Source organism: Malurus melanocephalus, unplaced genomic scaffold (assembly GCF_030028575.1).
Source record: "Malurus melanocephalus ecotype Western Australia unplaced genomic scaffold, MMel_1.1 scaffold_92, whole genome shotgun sequence".
Classification (NCBI taxonomy): Eukaryota; Metazoa; Chordata; class Aves; order Passeriformes; family Maluridae; genus Malurus; species Malurus melanocephalus.
The window spans coordinates 117,474-138,715 of NW_026623324.1; the positions used below are offsets into that span (position 1 = coordinate 117,474).

Consider the following 21,242-nt stretch of genomic DNA (forward strand, 5'->3'; position numbering starts at 1 on the left):
ATACTTCACAGCTGACAAAAAAGACACCGCAGTACCATRACAGACGTGGTTTCCATTTCTAGAAGCCTCCTTCTCTGCTAATGCAAATCTGAAGGCAGCTGACAGTCTGAGAAAACCGAATTGTCATCACTAAAATCCAAACGTGACTAAAAAAGAAATAAATCAGTTGCGTTGTCAATAAGTGGCCAAATGATCAAGCAGAGGGACACAAGAGCCCAAACAACCAAACAAATATGAAGAGAACAGCTTCCCACTCATGTTTGGTCTCAATAGGAAATACTTGCTTTGGTCTACAAGCAAACTTTGTAAATAGGTATACAGAACAGCTCAGCCTGAAACTACTTTGCTATTTTAGCACAGAGACTGTTTTATAAAACTCAAAGCTAAGAGAATTTAATAGAATAATAATTATATATTGCTGTCATCAGTACAAATTAACATCGACCAAGGGGAAAAAACTCGCAGCATAGTATTCTCCTGGGATTTTCCTCAGTTCAACTGGATTTGACTTTTATGCAGAGAGCAGATAATACAGGCATGGTATTATACTAACAGTAAGATCAGTAAAATCACAYTTGTTTTCTTAGGGCTTCTAATGATTGTTCTGAGACAGAGAACAGGGAAGTAAAAGGCTATACTTTAAGATACCTTTTTTTTATGACCTGCCRTTTACCTTCAACCCATTTCTTCCTCCTCTAACACAGGATGCTTTGTTGGCAACTGATGAAAATTATGCACAACAGCTACTAAGCCGTTAAAACAAAGTAACAGCCTGTATAATTATGGCTCCCTTTTCTGTTGCAGAACACAAGTAAAATGTAGGGGTGTGCCAGATACTATTAAAATTACTAGATTTTTGCAGCCCTTCTTCCTTCACAGAAACACAATGTTTGGGCATCAAAAATAGAAGCAGACAGTTCCTAGTTTAAGTTACTTACTGATACATTGAGCTTTCTTTTTCTATTTACCAGTACGCAGTAATTTAACTCTTAAATCTAAGATCCTAAGTTTTCTAGTTAATGGAAAATAATCAAAAGTCAATCTGAYTGTCTTTTTAAGCTCTTGGGTTATACAGCAGGTTTCCCAAGAAGAATATTTCTTATACAACATATTCCTTATTGCATGGCAGAAATATGCCATGTCAGTATCAGTAGCTTTGCATTCTTGCAGGAAAACAGAACAAGCAATTTATTTATACAGTACCTAATTTTCAACTATGATATAAACAGCAAAGCTACTAGAGATACAAATACGAGCCTAGAAGCACAGCACAGAAACCGGGCAAATAGAACTAACACAACTTCTGCTATACACGTTTAGTCCTCAAAGGAGTAAGAGGGCAGGGTATGTTAAAGTCATCTCTATTATTTGAATGGGAATAAGAGCTACAGCTGAACTTCCAGAAAAAAAATAAAGCAGAATTGAGTTAACAGATGAAAAACTACATGGTACAGCATGTGAGATAAGCTATACTAGCCTAAAGCATTTAGGGAAACAATCTTCAGGTTAACACGGACAAATTAAGACCACACATTTATGCACTCAAATAAAGAGGAGGAATACAGCCCATACTATGTTATGCTCCTATTCAAAGAGTGCAATTGGAACAATTKTCATCTCACCAGTAGTTCTATCCATTCCAATATTATTGCAGTAACTGCAAAGCACTGCTGTTCACTGACAGACTTGGGAAAGGCTTTGTTTTCTCCCTTCCAACTCAGGATAYTCTAGGATTCTGTGGAATAAAGGAATCAAGTGCTGGATAACTGAACGGGGGCAAATAATAGCACTCATACATGCAGTAACAACTGCAACTTCCAAAACCAGAAGGGAAGTCAATACTAGCACTTCCTATCATTCCACTGACATTTTCTTCACTCTTCAAATAATGGCAAAAAGCAATTTAAATACTGGGGGAAAATACTACACAGCTATGTCTTAAACTAAAGAGCTTGAAAAAGAAGCATAAACCATGTCACAAGAAAGCAAACAGCTGCCATCCCAGCTGCTATAGCCTACTGCCAGTAAGAGCATGAGCACAGTCTAAATGAAAACATCGTGCAGTTGCCAGAACAGCACCTGACATAATTCCCAAAAAACTCTCCCATTGGAGACTCTTCTTCCTCCAGCTGACAAAAGAATTCAGTGGCAGAAAGTTGATATCCACAAGCTCTAGCTGATCACAAAAAGCTTTTTAATTATTCTCATAAGATGCTTAGRTGAAATCAGGTTTTCCAGACTGATTATTTAACACTCCTTATCAACCTCTCCACAATAGGAAGTGCGTTTCTTTAGCCATCAGAAGACAAATGCAGACAAATATCTTCAAATCACTTTAAACTACAGATACCAAGCTGTGTTACTACAAAATTCATACATCTAAGCAAGAATATTGTATGAGAAATATGCTCAGTACTGTATGAGAAATATGCTCAGTATTGTATGAGAAACAGCAGCAAACAAATTAACAATATCAATGAGAAGGTCACTGTCTTTAGTTTTAAACAATTTTAAAAAACCCCACAAAAAATCCCACCAAGAAAAAAATCACACACACATTTTGCCCAAGTAAGTTCTACATCTCCTTTCACTAGTATAAGAAAACAGAATATCTATCTAAAAACCCATCTTATTATGTTTTTTAAAAAAAAAAAAACACCATGTGCCACAATGTTCTGGCAAAGTGTAACATAACACTGACAAAGTGTTATAACACTGCAAGAAGAAAGTGACACAGTCATATAGGTAGGGGGATAAACTGTATAAACATATAGCTAGGGATAAACTCAAAATAAGATGGTCTATAAGACTCATACAAAGTAAAGTATTAATAATCAAAGCCAACCACAGACACTTGTTCTGCATACACAAACAAGTGTTTAGTCCGAAACTCAGATAATTTCACTATTTCTATGGATTATTTTATTAGAAACTACCATCTTATACACAGCAGGGTTCTCCTTTAGCTCTACCAGTCACATCTTTTTTAAAGTAAGATAACAGCTTAGAAAACTACTAAGTACATACACCCAGGAGCATCCAACACCTTGCTTATTCAACATTGCAAAATGCCTTTCATCACAAAGTGGGTGTACTAAAACCAGTGCTTCTTAAGAGTTTTAAAGTCTCCACAAGACTTTACTAAATCATTCAAGTAACAGTTTTTACATTTACATTTTACATTTACATTTTACATTTAAAAAAAAATCTTCAAAGCAATTTACAGCTGCAAAAGCAATCAGTGCTGGCATTGCAAACTATTCAAAGCAATTAACATCCAAAGTACTCCTAAACCCCAAGATTCATTGAACAGCTTCTCTAACCTGCCTTTTTTTTTTTTTTTTTAAATACATGTTTAGGAAGACCAAGGACATTTCTCTAGGTTAAAAAAATTGTAAGAGGATTCATAATATTCACTAGTAAAAGGAACTTTTTACATCCATTTTCTTCCATACTACTACACTGGAAACTTATCTCAGAAACTGAGATAAGAACATGAGATGACAGCCACAATCACAAAGAATTTGAACAAATACCATGACATTTCCAAACTGTTGCCTGCCTCTGAGCTGTAGCTGCTCTTGGAAATAAACATTAGAATATTACAATTTTAAACCAAACTGAACATATGTGAACTGGGTGTTTCAGAACTGATCAACATCAACCACACTAAGATTAGACACTAGATGTGGTTCCCTGCATAGCCTGACTACAGTACCAGCTCCAGATCCACATTCAACAAGAGGCAGGAGGTCCCATTACATTTCAGTGTAGAAGACTAAAAAGTTTAAGCTATCTTTTCCATATGATCATATGATGTATGACTCAGGACACTATAATTTCTTACAGTTCATTCAATTACTGACATTTAGTCCATAAAAGCCAATTATCTAATGTAGTCTGCTGGGTACAAAAGAAATTTGGTTTTGGGCAAAGGGTCAAGTGATAACCACATGAGAATTTCTACCATATGACCACAGCTAACATTCACACTCAGGTATCTAAATCCTACTGGGAAAAAGTAGAAAAAACTTTTCTAAGTTTGTGGTTCTAGATTCAGAAATAACCCATTATGACCGTTCAATCTTTAGCACAATAGGACCAGGACTCTGAACAGTGCTATGATGCAAGCAACATTCAAAAGTTCGCTAAACAGGTGGTGGTATCTTTTCACCAGACTTTCCAACATGGTTGAACAATGCTTATAACATACAAGTTTATCAAGAAAAGGAACACTTATACAGAGACAACCTAGCAAATGTACTCTTTGAGACTGTAAAAAATATTTTCTACATGCTTAACTAAAAGAGGAAAAAACCATGACCAAATCTGAAACATTTACAATCATTACGGAATAAGAATGAAAAAGAAATTTTTTTTTAAAACCACAAGCCAGGACAATCCATGTGTATAAAAATTCAGTTTTGCCTAAGTTTCTGGCTCTTAGAATTGCAAGCACATGAGAGCAAACATTAAATGACTGCAGGCTGATTTTAACACCTTGATTTTTTCACTATTGTTCCCAGGATGCAAGAAGCATTAGTTATCTCAGTAGGTAACTGAAATGGATTTTTAAGCAAATAGCTTTTGCTTTGTATAAAGACAGGTATTTTAGATCTAGGCTAACAGGAACATCAAAATCAATCTCTTCCTTATTTTTTACTAGAAAATTTTCAGTAAGTATTGGGAATAAAAGAAAAATTGTACCTTAACAAGACATACTGCATTCTCACCAAGCCTTTCACTAATCTGATACTCATTGCAGAGAAGTCCTTAAAAAGATTTTTTGTTATTCTCTGATCAGTGTACGTTTTGCCCTAACATATTTCTAAGTCTTGTAATAACTCAAGGGTGGTATCAACAATCTGTCACTCAGTTCAATCTTTCCATTAAGAATCTACATGGCTAAACAACACTTGAGCTTACGTCTCTATAGAACAGTTCCCTCAAAAAAGTGCTTTCGGACACACTTTTTCCTGTACAAAAAGTCAAGTCTCTCCATCACTTTTTGAGCATTAAGTGTAAAAGCTAAGGATGCAAAGAAGTGTTGATGTTTGCTAGCCCACTGCCCACTACTTTTCATTTAAAATACTTCTTTCAGATTCCAAGTGCCTTTTTATTTAACTATCAAGACCTGTAAATTCTTTGGATGTACATATTAACAGAAAGCACACAGGCATATGGGGTGGGGACATTGTCTTTATTTGACATCTATCAGTTTAAGAGGTTTAGAGAATGACTCTGCTCCTTTAGGAATCAAACTCCAACTTTCTCACTGGGTCCTTCCAGCACTTGCTACAATTACTGTTCACCCACAGCACTTTCAGAGTACTCCAAAAGAAAGGTATACACTGTGTCAGTGGGACAAAAAGAGAGCATTTCCTTAATTAAAARTTTAAAAAGCACTCAGTAATACAGTGTACATGGGTTATAACTATTCCACATAGTAGAACAGTCAGCTCAACGTTTGTTGAGGCTTAAATGRCATAGGACATCTTCATTTCAGTGCTGTTAGCAAAGCAACATATTTTGTATTGTGAAAGTACAAGTCAGAGGACTAAAGGACAGCCCTATTTGCTCCACACAGATAATGCCAAGGTTGCAGTTGATGGATGGTGTGCCACAGTAACTGGAAGAACTTYGGCATTCCACTGTAGCAGGAGCCATGCCACCCCCATAACAAGAACTTATTACACAGTCTGGACAACATATGCAGATCTAATTTTGTGAATCCCTTCAGCAGAGAGATACCGCAATTCCATCGCCCCCACACTCTTGGTAGGTACACCTTTTGCCATAGGGATGTTTCCCAATATCAGAATAATGTAACTTCTAAATATCCAGGCTGGTCCACCATTAGTGGGTAGCAGTTTGCTACCAAATGAGTACTTCATGAGGAGAAAACTTTTCTTTTCCTTACTAAAGTCTCAAGAAAGCCAAAGTGTACTTGAGTGAACAGACTTTTCCATTTCACTTAAGAGAAGAAAGAAAAAGAAAAACCGAGTGACTTAAAAACCTCCATGTCAATGAAGCATATATCCATATATATACACACATGTATTTATTGACCATCTGTAAACCAACAGGCCAGATAAAGAAAATTTATTTTAGCAACAAATTTCAGCTATGCTTRTATCTCCAGGGTGGCTAAACACTTAGAATGCAATAAAAGAAGCAAACATTTTCTCCTCATCAAGTCATAGCTCTTGGAGAACTCACACACAATAGGTTAGCTGTGTGCCAATTCTTTGCATAGTCTTTCCTTGGCTAAAGCTCTTTCGTTCAAGCGATCTGTTACTCAATACAGGCGGTCTATTGCACTTTGATAATGCCTGAACTCAGCAAAATCTCTAGTTATTCTCTGCTTCCTTTAATAAAGCATCCAGGTTTTATAACAATTTTACAACTTCAGAAAAGTTACTAACCACTGAACTTGCAACCTTTTCAATGGCTCTTTTTTTCCATAAGAGACCATATTCATAAAGAAGAGAAATCCAAATTAAGGCCTTTGATGTGCACTATATAGTAATTTCAGGRATATATGGAATACTCTAAAATTCAAACTTGCTGTTCTTTCATTATCCTGTTCTTTTGCTATTTGAATTTCATAAGCAAAGCTCAAAAGTAACATCTGTCTGCATAGCCCCTTTACACAAATGTGCTCCTGTCAGTTGATGGAGCTATTTGAACTAGCATATTTTAACTTGCTTAAATGACAATACAGACACCTTGAGCAATTAACAAAACGAATGTATAAAAAAGGGATAGTGGGGAAAATAAAATAGTTTAGACAGATGAGAAGTCTTGATAGTAATTTGCACAAGCTACACTGGAAGCCTGTCATATTACCAAGTTACCTTGTTTTTGCAGAAGAAAAGCATCTTTTAACATTCAAGGTGACAGCACCAAGAAAAACACACAAACCAACATACAAATAAACAATTAAAAAGCCCAGCTTACAACTAAATAGAAGTTTAAARTATGCTACATTCCAATAGGGGATTCAGCTGATAGAAAGAAAACAGATCTTGATTTTTTTCACTTGATCATTAATGACTGTTACCTGACAGAACAAATAGTGCAGGACTGGCTAATTCATGGTGAAACAACATGGGAAATGACCACTTAAGAGAATGACAGGTAAACATGTACTCTGGATATGTCAGTAAGACACAGGTTTCACAAAAAAAAAAAATCATTCTCCAAAATGGAGGAAAAGGGAAAACACCACACATTTCAGTATCTTCACTTGCGCTCATCAGGAAAGGTCCACCAGAAAAAGTTTTCTGTGGAAGAACTTTATGGATCTAGAAGGAACATGAAATGGTTCAATTTCTACTGTTATCTAGATTCTCTTAGGCCATATCTTCAAAATCCCAAACACACAAAGCAAACATTTTTTGATGTGGACACAACTTTCTTTTCCATCTTCCCTCCTGAATTCATCCCTTCTTCCTTTGAAAGCTTAAATGAAAGGGAAAAGCAGAAGGGAAAAGGCACCCTACTCATTTCAAAACAAACAGCCTGAAAGACTGCACCCAGGTCTTAAAATTTATAAAAGCTTAAGATACCACCACTTTGCATTACATGATGGCAATATGTAATTTAAACAACCTGCTTAGCGTTTCCTTCTGTAACACCCACACTGATTTTCCATTTCCACAATATCCTGATATATTTGGGCAATGACATTCAGCCCCATATTCCTGAAAAAATTGCAAATGTCTCACTGCTTCCTGCAGATTCATTTTTAGAATTCAAATKATTTGCCAACACACAGCATTGCCAACATATTAGCAATACACATCTTCTCCTAAGTCCTAATAAAAATCACATTTAATAACTATTTTACCATTGGATAGGGAGTTGGAAGACTATTGGTACACCACCTGGCTATATACTGCTTTGTAACACTATASCTTAACTATTATCGAGAGGAGGTAMTTTAAGGAAAGTAAGTGGACCAGATCAACTTAAAACAAATCATTTGCATTAACTTAATTTGAGCAGTTTACATTCATCACCTGAGCTTCATAGGACCAACTGTGTTCTAATGTTGTCTTTTCAAACAGACATAACCTAACCAAAAGTACTGTATATCAAATTATTTATAAATTATATGTAGCTACCAAAAGCCAAGCAAAACCGTTTTCTAGGCTGCCCGGTGGAATTATTTTTAAACAGCTTCTAGGCATGCAATAAGGGTCACTCTTTTGGGACACCCAGAACCATTACAAAGGTGTCTCTTCTGTAGCAGAGTATCACTGCAAGCAGCTTCCTAGTAGGCAATACCACTTCTCTCACCTGACATACCATCATTTTAAGCAAACAGTATCAGTTGTACACAAGCACTTAGATAACACATCACACTGAAAAACTGAAAAGCACAGGCAAGACAAAAGAGGAAAAAAATTTCCATGAAAAAAATGTGGAATGATCAAGTAATTTTGAAGACTAAGAATTAAGTTGTCCAAGATCTGTTTAATTTTTTTTTTCTAGGTTGGCCTAAAGAACAAGTGAGATAGCACTGTTGAGATGAATCTTGTCATATACTTTTTACTTCATATGAAGTAATTTTGTGCCTTTTCTAAATTAGAAAAAAATGCTGTTGTAYCATTTTTCATGTTGTATTTTTGGAAGTATTTAGAACACATGAAAAAAATGAGTGGCATCTATTTGCAATACACCTCAAATCACAAGACTGATGGGACAAAATGAAACAGGTAAGGCACCTGCACAATTAGTTAATGGACTACCTAATTTTTAAACTGTATCTGTCAAAGAATATCACTACAAATTAGAAACTTTGTACACTGAGATCCCAGAAAGCAGCAAACCACAGCAGCAATGGAATAACACAGAGATCCACAGCAAACTACAAAAATGGCCATGTGAAAGAGAAAAATAATGGGAAAATGTCATTAACTACCCCATTTTGCATTAAACGACTGAAGAATTAATTCTTATTTCTCCAACCTCTTCTATCTACAGTCCAGCTCTACTTCTGAAGCAAACAGCTAACAGTAATATAAAAGCCATAGTATCTKTATCAGTCATCAGTTTCTAACCTGGCAAATTGCAGGGGACAACACAAGCCTTCTAGCAAAGAACTAATTTCTCAAAGCCCCTACATATCAACAAGTAAAAAAMCTCCCTGACTGGAGCATTCAAAAAAGGAGATGAAAAGAGAATAGCCCAATACAACCACAGACCTAAGCAGACTGAACAAAATTTGCAATAGACCACCTTTCCATTGCACCCGAAGTTTTATGAAGTAATCCATGAAAATAAGTGAYTGAATTGCCAAGACAGTAATTTTCTCAATTGACATTGTTAGATTAAGAAAATACACATGTATGACATTTACATTCTAGTGAAAGGACAGATTTATTATTGAAATGCTTGGGCATTTATTCTCTTTCCCATTTATTATAGAATCATATAAAAGAAAGATTTATTAGCAGAAACTGTTACCTGTTATAGAGAGGAACATAATTTTCTATCTCCTTGGACCTTCTAGGAAGTGAATGATAGAGAAAAGGACAGATAACAATTTSACTTCTTTAACCCCTGGTATCTTCACTTGTCTCAAGATCAAGGTATCAGAAATCACATTCAGTGTCACAACACATAAGGAACTGAAGTTACATGAAAAATTATGCAGCAAAGTAAACAGTATTTAGAAATTAAAGCAGTCAAAGACTTCCTGTGATGAAAGAAACCAACAGAATTGGAGTGGTTACTATTAACCCCTTTGTTTCACATACCTCAAGAGAAACACTCAAGTTGCACATAAACAGATTAATGAACCTAAAATTAAGGCGCATTTCCTTTCCTCCTTACTGAGACGGTGAAAAAAAACCTTAGGTAACCAATTTGTAGTTGATGCAGAAAAAGAGCAAGAGCACTATGTTTGTCATTATGTAAAATGACAATAAAAGCCTCCTGTAACAGTAASTGAAATAGTAGAGGGGTTAAAAAAAAATCCCAAAGAGGAAAAGAAAGCTTTGTKTATGCTGAAATTAGTTATTTTATTCTTACAGAACAAGAACTTCCAAGGCTTGCTTATTTTTCCCCTGCATTACCTAATGACTGACACACTTTAATCAGCCACATACTCAAGATGAAGCATCATCTTTTACCTTTGGTTTTATTTCATCTCAGCTAGCTCTGGTACAGTCACTTACCAAGAGTCTGATCCAAAATAAAGAAAAAAGGCAAAACAAATAAAACCAGAATATGGAAAACTAGCACTACATACAGGGTAATAACCAGTTCCACAGGAAAAGCCTGCCTCCTTGTGGCTCAAGTAGCCATAAATTAGATTTTTCCAATTTACTCCACTACACCCAGTAAATCTGGTGAGCCAAGACAGTAACAGCCTTCTAGTTCAAGGTGGTTTGGGGTTTTGGTTTTGGGGGAGTGGAGTTGATGAAAAAGAAAAATGTTTCTAATCTTAGGAATTACTTGTGAAACTGATCCATCATTCATTACCACAATATTACTTTTAGCTTTCTCCTCTAGATAGTGTGGGAGAYGACAGAGGTTCCACTTAAAAACAACTGAGATTCTTCAAATGGCAACAAATGCAAAAGCTTGTCAGCACCTCAGCACCTAAATCCAGAAGGCTACAAATCTTGCTTCAGCTGCAGCTTAGACACACAGGCCTCTCTGGATGTCTTAGCTTTCAACAGTGAATTCCCATTCTGCCTACAGGTCTCCTCCTGGGGATGCCTCTGAGGATTTCACTCTTGGCAGCAGCAAAGCATTTGGCACTTTCAACAAGATGCAGACCTTCCTCATCCAGCCTGAAGGACTCAATTGCATAGGACTACTTTCTTAATGCCTAGAAGAGTAAGTTGTTTAGAAAGAAGCTGGAGTTTTTGGCTTGTTTTGGTGTGAGGATTTTTTGTGTTGGGTTTTTCTAATTTCTTTTTTATTTCAATCCCGTCACTCCATTGCACAAGAGCTTAGTGGTTCAAGAACTTAAAACATGTATGACAAATATGCAAATACAAGTTCACACCAGTCTTAGAAGGAGATCACATCAGGATGACTTTGGCTTTCTAACCATCTTGCAGAAGCTACTCCATTTTTATCCAAGTCTGAGACAGAGAGCATGAACTGCTTTTGCTCTAGATTAGGAAATTCATCCATGAAAAGAAGGGAACTTCCAGTCTCCACTCAAAAGGTTTTGTAATACAAAACACATTTACTGAACATAAAAGTAGACCACATTCTTTTCAGTCTCACAATTGCTGGGCTTGCAACTTGCTCTCTTCTCACATACAGCCTCTGTATGAGAACCATTTCTATAACCTTTAAACATGTGAATCAGACTCATTCTTTCCAATTTACAACCCARTTATCCAGCTGGAAAAGGAGTCAACTGAATATGACTCTCTCATGTTTACAAKAACTTTGATTGGAGATTCAGTGGAGGGGAGAAGGGGAAAAAACCCCAAAACCCTTCTGTCCCCTTCAAGCACATCTTGAATGAAAGGCTTTCATTCTAYCTTTCCAAGAAGAAACAAAATAAAAATTGTCAACCCTGAATTCTAGATGTGGTATACACCACTTCTTTCTACTACAGTTTTTATGCCTAGGTCCAAAATGAGAAGCATTACATCCTTCTGCTTTTAAAATTGTTTTTATTATTTACACATTTACCAGCGAGACAGCTTGTGCTTAGTGTGCTTTAGACTCTTCCATGCTTTACACTCTTCCATGCCTGTTTAGATCCTACCAGGCCAATATAACGCACAAAGAGTTGTGTATTGCACCAATGTTGAGAGGGACCAAAAGCTTTATCAAGGCTGTACCACACACTGCAACACCCAAACAGCTTCACAGGTCTTATTAGAATGGTTGCAAATGAAGAACTAAAAAAAGCAGAAGCTTAGATTAACTCTGACACTACTCTAAAAAAAAGAAAAAAATACAAATTAAAAAAAAAAAAAAAAAAAAAAAAAAGCCGCTTTTTTCTCTTACTCAGGTGCAATCCTGGCCAAGGGGAAACCACCAACTCTATCGAAGAGAAAGGGAATTGGTGCTGTTCAACACATCACAAGACTGGGCGTCATATCAAACGAGTCCAGTATGTCTGAATAACACACTGGGTCTGTGTATGGAAAAAAAGAGAAAGATAATCCTTACAGAAAAACATTCTGTTTGTACAACCAGATCTGTAATCAACATGCAAATTACTTACACAAAAGAAGAACTATCCCCTTCTGGCTTTTGTAATTTTATAGACTGAACATGGCAGAGACTTCAATTTATTAAAAGTTATGTTCTTCTGTAAGCAACTCTGTTTCCATTATATTGAAAGAGTGGGCAAGTAATAAGGACTACATGAAGTCATACACATCAAGAAATTTACTACAGCAGGGTTTCTGGTCATAAGTTTAATACAGTTCRTGGGTTTTTTTGCTTTATACCAGTGTCTGACACTAAGTTAATAAGCCTTTTATTCAGATTCAAAAGCTATTACATTACACACATCTTCCTCTACTTACATTTACTAACCTACGCTGAAGCCTGGGATTAAATTTTACGCTTCACTGACAGAAAATAGAATCCTAAACCACCAATCCACATATAATAGTTAATTTCCCCACTTGTTTCTTGTGGTCACAGTACCTACTTTCCTCCTTACTTTACTTTAAACTCTTATTTTTAAACATAGCACTGGGCTTCAGTGCAGGTCTATGAAATGTCTCATTTTCTTTAAATTATCTTTACTAAACTTTCCCAATTACACAGACCAGTAACGCCTACTAAATTTTGTGAAGAATGATACCAAATTACRCTACTGAAGCAAGTAACAGGATCAYTGATCTCTTAAAACTGTAATAAAAACAACCACTAATATCAACAATAAACAACAGGTTCTAGCAGATTAAGTACCAGACTCTTACTCAGAAATACTTGTTTCTTTTCTATTTCATTCCCACCAAGTCTTCTAGGTGACCTTGGGCAAATCACTACCCCCACACTGCAGTTTCCCCAGCAGTAAAAATTAATTAAACAGAATAGCAAATCTGTCTGGAAACTACAAATGTAACACACCATAAGAGTTAAAAATATATTTCCCTATCTGCAGATACATTTGCTTTGATAGCTTTTCTTTATCCCATTATACAGGAGCAGTGCAAGATTGCTCTTACTTTCTAAATACACTCTGGTGGATCTTCAAGAAAGGCTTTAGGCTACTGCCTTACTTTTTATCACATGCTTGATCTATTTCTGCTACTGTATCTAGTTTGAAAGACCAAGACCWTGTCATTTGGCAATACATACTTAACACTTGCTTTCATATATTACGTCAAAACATGCTGTTGAACTCATTCCTAAGTTACAGAAAGAATAAAAAACAGGACAGAGAGCSAATTATCAGAGAGGAGTGACTCACTCCCTAGACCCTTGCTCACATAAGTAGCCATCTAAGTATTTGCTTCCATGACCTGACACAGGAACTAGTCATCAGCAATTTTCTACAGGGAGTACAGGCATTGATTAACCAAACTGCACCAAAGCAACATAAAAAYGTTCCTCTTTTTATATATCAGCCAGACCTTCAAAACACTACTTTTCATTTAACAGGAGGCAGCCATTTATTAGTGAACAACACCGTTCAACTGTGGTGCACTTCATCTGATTAACCTCTTGCCATTTCTAGGGTTTCTTTGGTAAAAAAAATATGCAGTTATGATATGCTTTACACCTTTTCTATTTCAAAATAGAAGTCTTTAAAAACAGTTTCTAAAAGGACTTAGATTTTCTAAAGATTTTCTTAATCTTTATTAGGGGGGAAGACTACCAAAGAAAAAAGCACTTAATTTTTCTAAGAAAAGCAACTTTATACACAGTGATGTCCCACTCACATCACACCATAAAGAATCTGTTCAGATTGACATAAACGTGAACTGTGATGTGATCGGCTGTGTTCCTGGTCGATGAATTACTACAACACCTTGAAAAATCTACTTAGTAACTTGATCGCCAGAATAATGAAAAATTACTCCTGTATTGTCCGCAGGGAACTTCTTGAACATTAGTAACACTTGTAACAAGAGCTTTAGAAGAAGAAGGAAGAGACAGACCTTCCACGCCATAGACACAAAACATGACAAATCCGGCTGTTTCCTGGATATTGCAAAACCGGTCGGAAAACGATATCCTTCAGGCACAGCGCTAAGGAGAAAGGAAAGTGCCGTGCATCCAAATGCTTTAGCAGCTAGGATCCTCGCCTGTTCTCTAGGAGGGAACACGAGCCCGAAAGACTCCGGTGCCGGCGGGCAAGGCAGGAAGGGGCAGACGCCGGGAGCGGAGCGCAGCCAGAAGGGCCCCCCGGCTCCGGAGCGCAGCCCCGGCCCTCCCCAACCTCCGTTCCCACACCAACTTCCCCCGGCCCGGGACGTGGCCGGCTGCAGTTGGATAGGGAGCGACGCGACAGGGCTGAGATCGGTCTGCAGTCCACAAAGAAGCCATCCGCCTCCGGGAAGAGGGCTGGAGAAGGGCGGGCGGGAAGGAGGAAGGAGCAGCCCAGGGCAGTTTCACGCCGCCTGAAAGCGAGCGGTGACGAAGAGACCCCCGCGGTCGCCGCCCCTGTTCCCTGCTCCCGCCCCGAGGACCGCKCAGCGCTGCCCCCAGCCCGGCCCGCGCTACCGGGGCACGGAGCGGGAGCACCTTCCCCGGGCTGAGCTCTCACCTTGCTTCTGCCGCCTCCGCCACCGCCGGCCAGCGCGGCGCTGCCGCCCGAGTACATGTAGTAGGCGATGCCYAGCACCCAAAGAAAGGCGAAGCAGAGCAGCAGCCGAGACCTGCGCCGCATTCTCCTTCACGCGGCGCCGCCGCCAGGCCACCAGGAAACGGCCGCCAGCAGCCGCCACCTCCGCTCCTACCGCCGCCGCTGCCGCCGCCGCCGCCGCGCAGGGTCAGGGGGCAGAGGGCGAGCGCCCGCCCCCCGACCAATCCCGCGCCGCTCGGCCCCGCGGGGGGCGGGCCGGCTCCGCCGCCGTCGCCATGGTTGCAGCACGCCGGGCCRCCGCCTCCGCCGCGCCCTCTGCGCGTCCCCCGCGACGGCTGCAGGGCGGGCACCGGCCCCGACCGGCGCCGTTCGCCCCTCCCGCCGCCGGGAACCCCCGGGCTCCGCTTGCCGGCCGCCGGTCTCCGCGGGCGCTGCCCGAGCCGGCCCGTGGGGCTGGAGCCGCGCCCCGCCGGCAGCGGGCAGGCGGCGGGGACGCGGCCGCTCCCCGCCTTGAGGCGGTGGGCACCGCGGAATTGTGCGGCTGTGCGGGTCTGTTCTCCTCCGAGTTGTCCCACTCCCTCCCCGCTCATGCCGGGTGCTTACACAGAGACTCCCGGTACCACAAAAACTCCAGACTGGCCCTCGCACCCCCCGCCTCCCTCAGCTCGAAGTGTCCGTGGTCGCGCTCCTACAGCGGTGCGCGGGCTTYCTGAGCGGCTGAGCCATGGGCAGTGCCGCAGCGGCACCTCGGGCATCAGGGGTGCTCCGGGCTCGCAGCATTTGGTAGTGGCTGCGCCCTCGTTCGGGGCAACCTGCAAGGACCGTGCTGTTGTGTGAGTCTCGTTTCTTCGGAGTCGTCTTGCTCACCCACTCAACTTGGGTGATTACATAGAGGCTCGCAGGCTCCCAGAAAATCCAGACTGGCCACGACACAAGTCGTGCCTCTGCCTCTTTCTGGAAAGGAATATGTGCTAAGTTGTTGTCTCTGGGGTCATTTGAGACCAGTAGTGAGGCAGATCTTCATTATGCRTCAAAGGTCAGAAAGCAAAGTCATGTCAGGGCATGTCCACTGCCCTCTGTATGACATTATTTAAGAGATCCTTCCATGGCCATATGGGTCACATTGAGGACGTAAMACCCAACCATCCCACTGAGGTCACAAGCTGCTCCACTTGTACTTCTGAAGTCACAGCCACAACMGTGCCCAGTCTGGAAGCATGGGCACCACTAACACAGGCCTAAAGGGATCGTTGGAGGATTCTGCCTGGATCTTTCCACAAGGCTGACCCACGTAAGGCTCCACTCTTAGAGACTGATCTGTTGATATGGGGTGATTGCATGGTAAAATTACCTTTCTTTCTCCTTACCCTGTTCCACCCTTGAACACCCCAGGACAGACACTGTAGTGCTGCTTGTTCACTGACTTGAATGTGCACAGCTCATGCTGCTGCTTTTCCACGCCAATGAGTTTCCTGTTGTTCAGCATTTGCTGCTATCTCATCCCACTGTGAGGCATCAAGAAATGAGAGCATGAAACTAACAAGAGACACATTCTCTAACAATTAAAAAGCACCTCTATTACAGAGGCATAATATCCACTCAAAGGAGAGCATTCCTGGTTTTGAAATATCATTTTTTCCATCATCTCACTGTATTTTATGAATAGACAGTTTTACTCCCACTTGTTCTGACTGTACCCCACATTGCTCCTTCTCTCTATACCAATGTAAGGCCTCTGCCAGTTCAGCCACACCAGTGGCTACAGAACCTCTGTAGCAGACYSGTCACCAAGCTGGGCCAGGATGTGGCCAGGGGGTCTGGCATAAATCCTGCATAAGTAGGAAAAGGTTCAGTAGCCAAAAGAAATGGCGCATGTCCAAAACACACCTGCTCACCAGCACAGTCACTCCACTGACAATCTTGTCAAGAAAGTGAATCGTGTCAGTGTTGGCACTGCCTGGGCAGAAGCTGTATGGCACGCAAAGATTTCAGGGAATAACTACATACCTTCCTACCTGCCAGAGCACTGGTGGAGAGACAGCATGGGTAAAAASACAAAGAGAGGAATTCCAAGTAAATATCCATTCAGAGAGTGTAAAACAAAGAGATCTATWTCTTCAGAGCAAATGAATCTTTCAATAAACTGAGCATTATGAATTTGGCTTTGGAGGGAGTTGGAGACAGACACCCAATTTGGGCAAAATAAAAGTTTTGGAATAGAATAGCATCTATTTGAAGTGACGTGCACTGGGGACTATGGGCTGCCAGAAGACAYGCATATGTTCTGTATGAGAGTTTTTGATTTATCCGGAGTGTGTTTGATGCMAGTGAGAGCAGTTCCTGCAAAATCACTGACTGTGCCTGCATCTAAAAAGACACACACACACACATACATACACATACACACATCTCACTCCAAAGCTAAATTTTTATTAGCAAGGTTTTCTATAAAAATCAGAGCACTCAGCCACACAAGCTTATGAATATCCCAATAAACTCCTGCCACAATGAGATGGAGAAGCAGTTTCCGTGCTGCTGAGGGATTCCTTCACTGGTCAGAACCGCTGAGGGAAAGAGTGCTTTGCATGACATATGTCCCCACAAAAAAAAGTCATACACTTTCATGTTCTAACTGAAGCCATAATCCCATTTAACTTTACAAAATCTGCAGGCCACTTATTCTTTAAACATCCTGCAATGCCTACAGGAACTTTTCTTGCCCTTTTCATAGTCCTAAAGATCTTAGTATGGTCTTCAAAGGTCTCCCCGCAGCCCCAGGTAATTTCACTGATTTTAGCAATGTGCTTAGATAGATTTTTCCCTTTCCAGCAAAATTAGCCAGCCATGCATGTACAGAAAATTCTTCTGTAGCTGCACACTTCACAGGCTTATTGAAATAATCCACTGCACATGCTCAACCACAGTTCTCAAAGGTTTATAACTCAGTAAAATCAAAACTAATTTCTTCTCAAACAAGTAAATACATGCCTACTTCACAGAAGGCTATTTCCATGTCAGAGTTCATTTTTCAGCCTTCTGCTGATAAAGTTACACAAATGCTCAAAAAAGGTTGTAAGAGTCTATTTAGATCAAGAAATGCTTTTTTTCCCCCACTCTCCTGATATTCTGAACTGGCTGAACCAGTTTTGTTCAAGACTTTTCAAAATCTTCACATTTGGACAAAGTCCCAATCCGGCAGATTTCATCCTGAATCATTTATATCTCAGAGACTGCAGAAAACACAGAGGTTTAGAACAGAAAATGTTATGTCAATTTAACTCCATGAAAAGCTGCTTGTTCTATTACAATGCATTTGTATACATATATCTCTTTACCTCAAAAGTCCTAACATGTTTCATCAGCAAAGAAAAACTGGGAAAAAATGCACTTCAATTAAAGGAATAAATTAAAGAAAAATGTAAGATTTTTAAAAATTATTTTTCTTTCGCATTTCAAAAGGAAATATTAACATATTTTRAAAGCAACATTGATAGAATAATTCAGACTATAAATGCTTCTGTATCAACCACAGCCCTTTAAACAAAAAAGAGATCAAGCATATGAGAGTACAAATAGGAGTCAAATTTGCAGAAGGAATCATCAGAACTTTGCCTTTGATCTGCAATGCAATTGCCTAGATTTGAGGGACAAAATTCTGATCTRGTTAGCTAGGGCGTAAAACAGAGGGAACTTTACTGAACTCCTATGAGAGAGGGTACAAAACTAGCCACAGCCATGACCAGAGTCACTTAGACAACACAAAAGTTGCTCATCCCTTTCTGGAGTCATATGATCTAGTCAGAGGTGAACAAATCCTTCAGCAGTGCAAATGGAAAGCAGTCCTCACCTTTAGGAATAAGTGAGTCAAACTCTTACTCATGCAAGCAATCTTGTCCTTGCAAAGACAGAATGGAGCTTTTCAGACCAGGTCTAAAACACAGAACATAGGTTTTAAAAAATTGAAAGGCAAAAATACAATCGATCAAGATGCCTGAATCTCTTTGATACATGGAAGCTGATACGTTGCTGACCCAGTTCAGATTACATTCTTTCAAACCTAAGCATTTATGTCACAAAGTAAAGAATTTCTCTCTCAGAGAAAGGTTACTTATTAGCCTAATATAGGGTATTTTATAACACAGAAATCACACACCAACATGAAATTTAAAATACATCCGTAGAGGATATAGGTCTACTAATATATTGCAATTTTGATTCAGACCAGTTTGCGTTTGTAGTGCTAGAACACTATTTGTAGTGAAAGACCCTGATCCTGAAAATGTTTATGCAAATATTTAACTTCATTCAGCACGTATTCCCATTGGAGTCGGTTGGACTACCAGACATTTAAAATTATATGCTTATGGCTGAGTACTTGCAGGATTAAAGGTTAAGTGCAGCTAGCAGGTCTGAAAATCTATGTGGGTGTTTTGCAGTTCCTCACTGCATAGTGGTAACAATGAGAAGCAGACTACCTCCTCAGCTAAAGACTTGGGAGTCAACATGTCCTTTCCCATCTGTTTAGATGCCAAGAACTATGTTTGTTTAATTTTTCAGCAGAGTTTCTGATGATACCCAGAGTAGGCAGGCGTGCTGGCAATAGCATTCAAAAGTGGCTCACTTCCAGAAAATCTTGTTACCCTCCAAGAATGTTTTTTGAACTGTTAGAACCCCAAGCAGCAAATATTGCACATTCACATTTTACCTTGAAAAGAGTGTGCCACCATGCCTGACCACAGGGTTTGTCATGCAATGTCCAGATACAGGCATTCCAGAACTAAAGCTCTCTCTCATTGGAGACTTTGAATTTGAGAAGATAGTATCTTTTCTTTTAAATGATGAAATAATGGCTACTTCCTCTGATTGCAGTGTTTTTATGCTGTTTCCACATCAGAGATTGATCAACACATTACAGCATTCAATGCAGACATTGTAAACACTGCACTGTCTCACACGAGTTTGAAGTATCAGCTTAAGCCCTCATGCTTCCAAGGCAAATTATCCAAGTCTGGAAGCCTTTCCTCTTTATTAAATAAAGTTTAAGGTTCAACATTCCTTGGAGTCATTCAGTTCTACAAAGAGAGGAAGCAGATTCTTTTCCTATGGGTGGTGAAGACAAAGAAAGAACAACTCAGCCTTTACTAGGCCTCCCACTAAAGATGGCAGAAGCCAGTACAAACTGCAGTCCCATTGCCAGCAATTCTTCCTGAGTCACTTTGCATATTGGACTGAACTTCAGCAGCACAAAATAAACCTCTTGCAGCATTCTGTAGGCTGCTGATCGGATATCAAAATGTGATATGGCTCAGAAGTCTTTCTTATAGGAGAGTGATGATAGATGAAAGGAAAAATCAACCGTGGAGAGACTTGCTGAAACAACGACCTCACCTTTGATTGAAGTAATTTGACACCCCTTCATTGCAATTATCTGAATTCCGAAGGTCATAGCTGCCAGAAGTGGTAAAGAGTGATGATCTATGGTCTGAGACAAGGCAGGAAATTCCATCCTTTCCTCTCCAGCAACACTGTGTAGCAGTGGTGTGCRTCTGTAGTGCTGTAAGTCATTTGAGGCTAGGGGTAAACACTGTGTGCTAGTCCATAATACAAAAGTCTATTTTTGAGCAATAAAGACAAATGTGAGCCCATCAGACAATGGTGCTGTAATCTCAATTGGTACTTTGTCCATTCAGATTTATAATCCAGAGCAGTAAGACTACAGCCAAGAAATTTGAGKCTATATGTGATACAGCTATGCTGCAGCAAAGCATAGAAAATGCAGCTAAGTTACCCTACAGTAAGATTTCTCATGGTCAAGAAAAAGGTTTTCCTGAGTCCAGGTGTTCTACCCTAAGAAAGTTTTCTTATGTCTTTATAAAGAGATTTCCTTACGTAGTTGCACCATCATCAACTCACCACAGAGAATGTGAGAGAGAAAGGGGAAAAGAAAGAAAAAAATAAAGAGGACTGAAAGAGGCATGGTAAGAGAGGAGGTGAGAGTACAAGGAAGCAACATAGGCTTTTCTATCCCAGAGTTACTGCAGCATCTGCATTGTCTGAATTGAAAAGATTGATAAGAGGTACAGATTGTCAGCTACTCAGGATGTCAGCCCCAGATGGCAGGGAGAACTTGATGCTTAGTGAATGCTCAACCTAGGTAGTGTAAATGTTTCTCTTTGGTGATTGCATTTCACTCAGAAGGGCAAAGGAGAAAACCKTTCCTTCCTATACAGTATTTTAGCTTCAGCTGGATATCTGCTTACTTCTTTCCCACTTCACTTATAGCAGGAGTTAAAGAATGTGCTTTCAGTCTGAGACATGGAAAACACATCTCCAGTTCTCTGGAGAAGCATCCTAATCATTGACAATGGCAAGTCAAATCAGAAAAGCCGTAGTGGACAGCCTGAGTACAGCTCAGACGTCTTTGATTTTTTTTTTTTTTTTTTTTTTTTTTTTTTTTTTTTTTTTTTTTTATCTTCTAAAACTCAGGTGA

General features: G+C 39.7%; 1 protein-coding gene across 1 annotated transcript in view; it reads right to left on the reverse strand.

The window, feature by feature from the left end:
* GALNT2 (polypeptide N-acetylgalactosaminyltransferase 2) overlaps window positions 1-14,935 on the reverse strand; it is a 96,410-nt gene extending 81,475 nt beyond the window's left edge. Inside the window, exon 1 of the mRNA XM_057368413.1 lies at window positions 14,714-14,935. Coding sequence (XP_057224396.1) covers window positions 14,714-14,836 — 123 coding nt within the window. The 5' untranslated portion in view covers window positions 14,837-14,935. The remainder of the gene's footprint in view (window positions 1-14,713) is intronic.
* Between the last annotated feature and the right edge of the window lie 6,307 nt (window positions 14,936-21,242).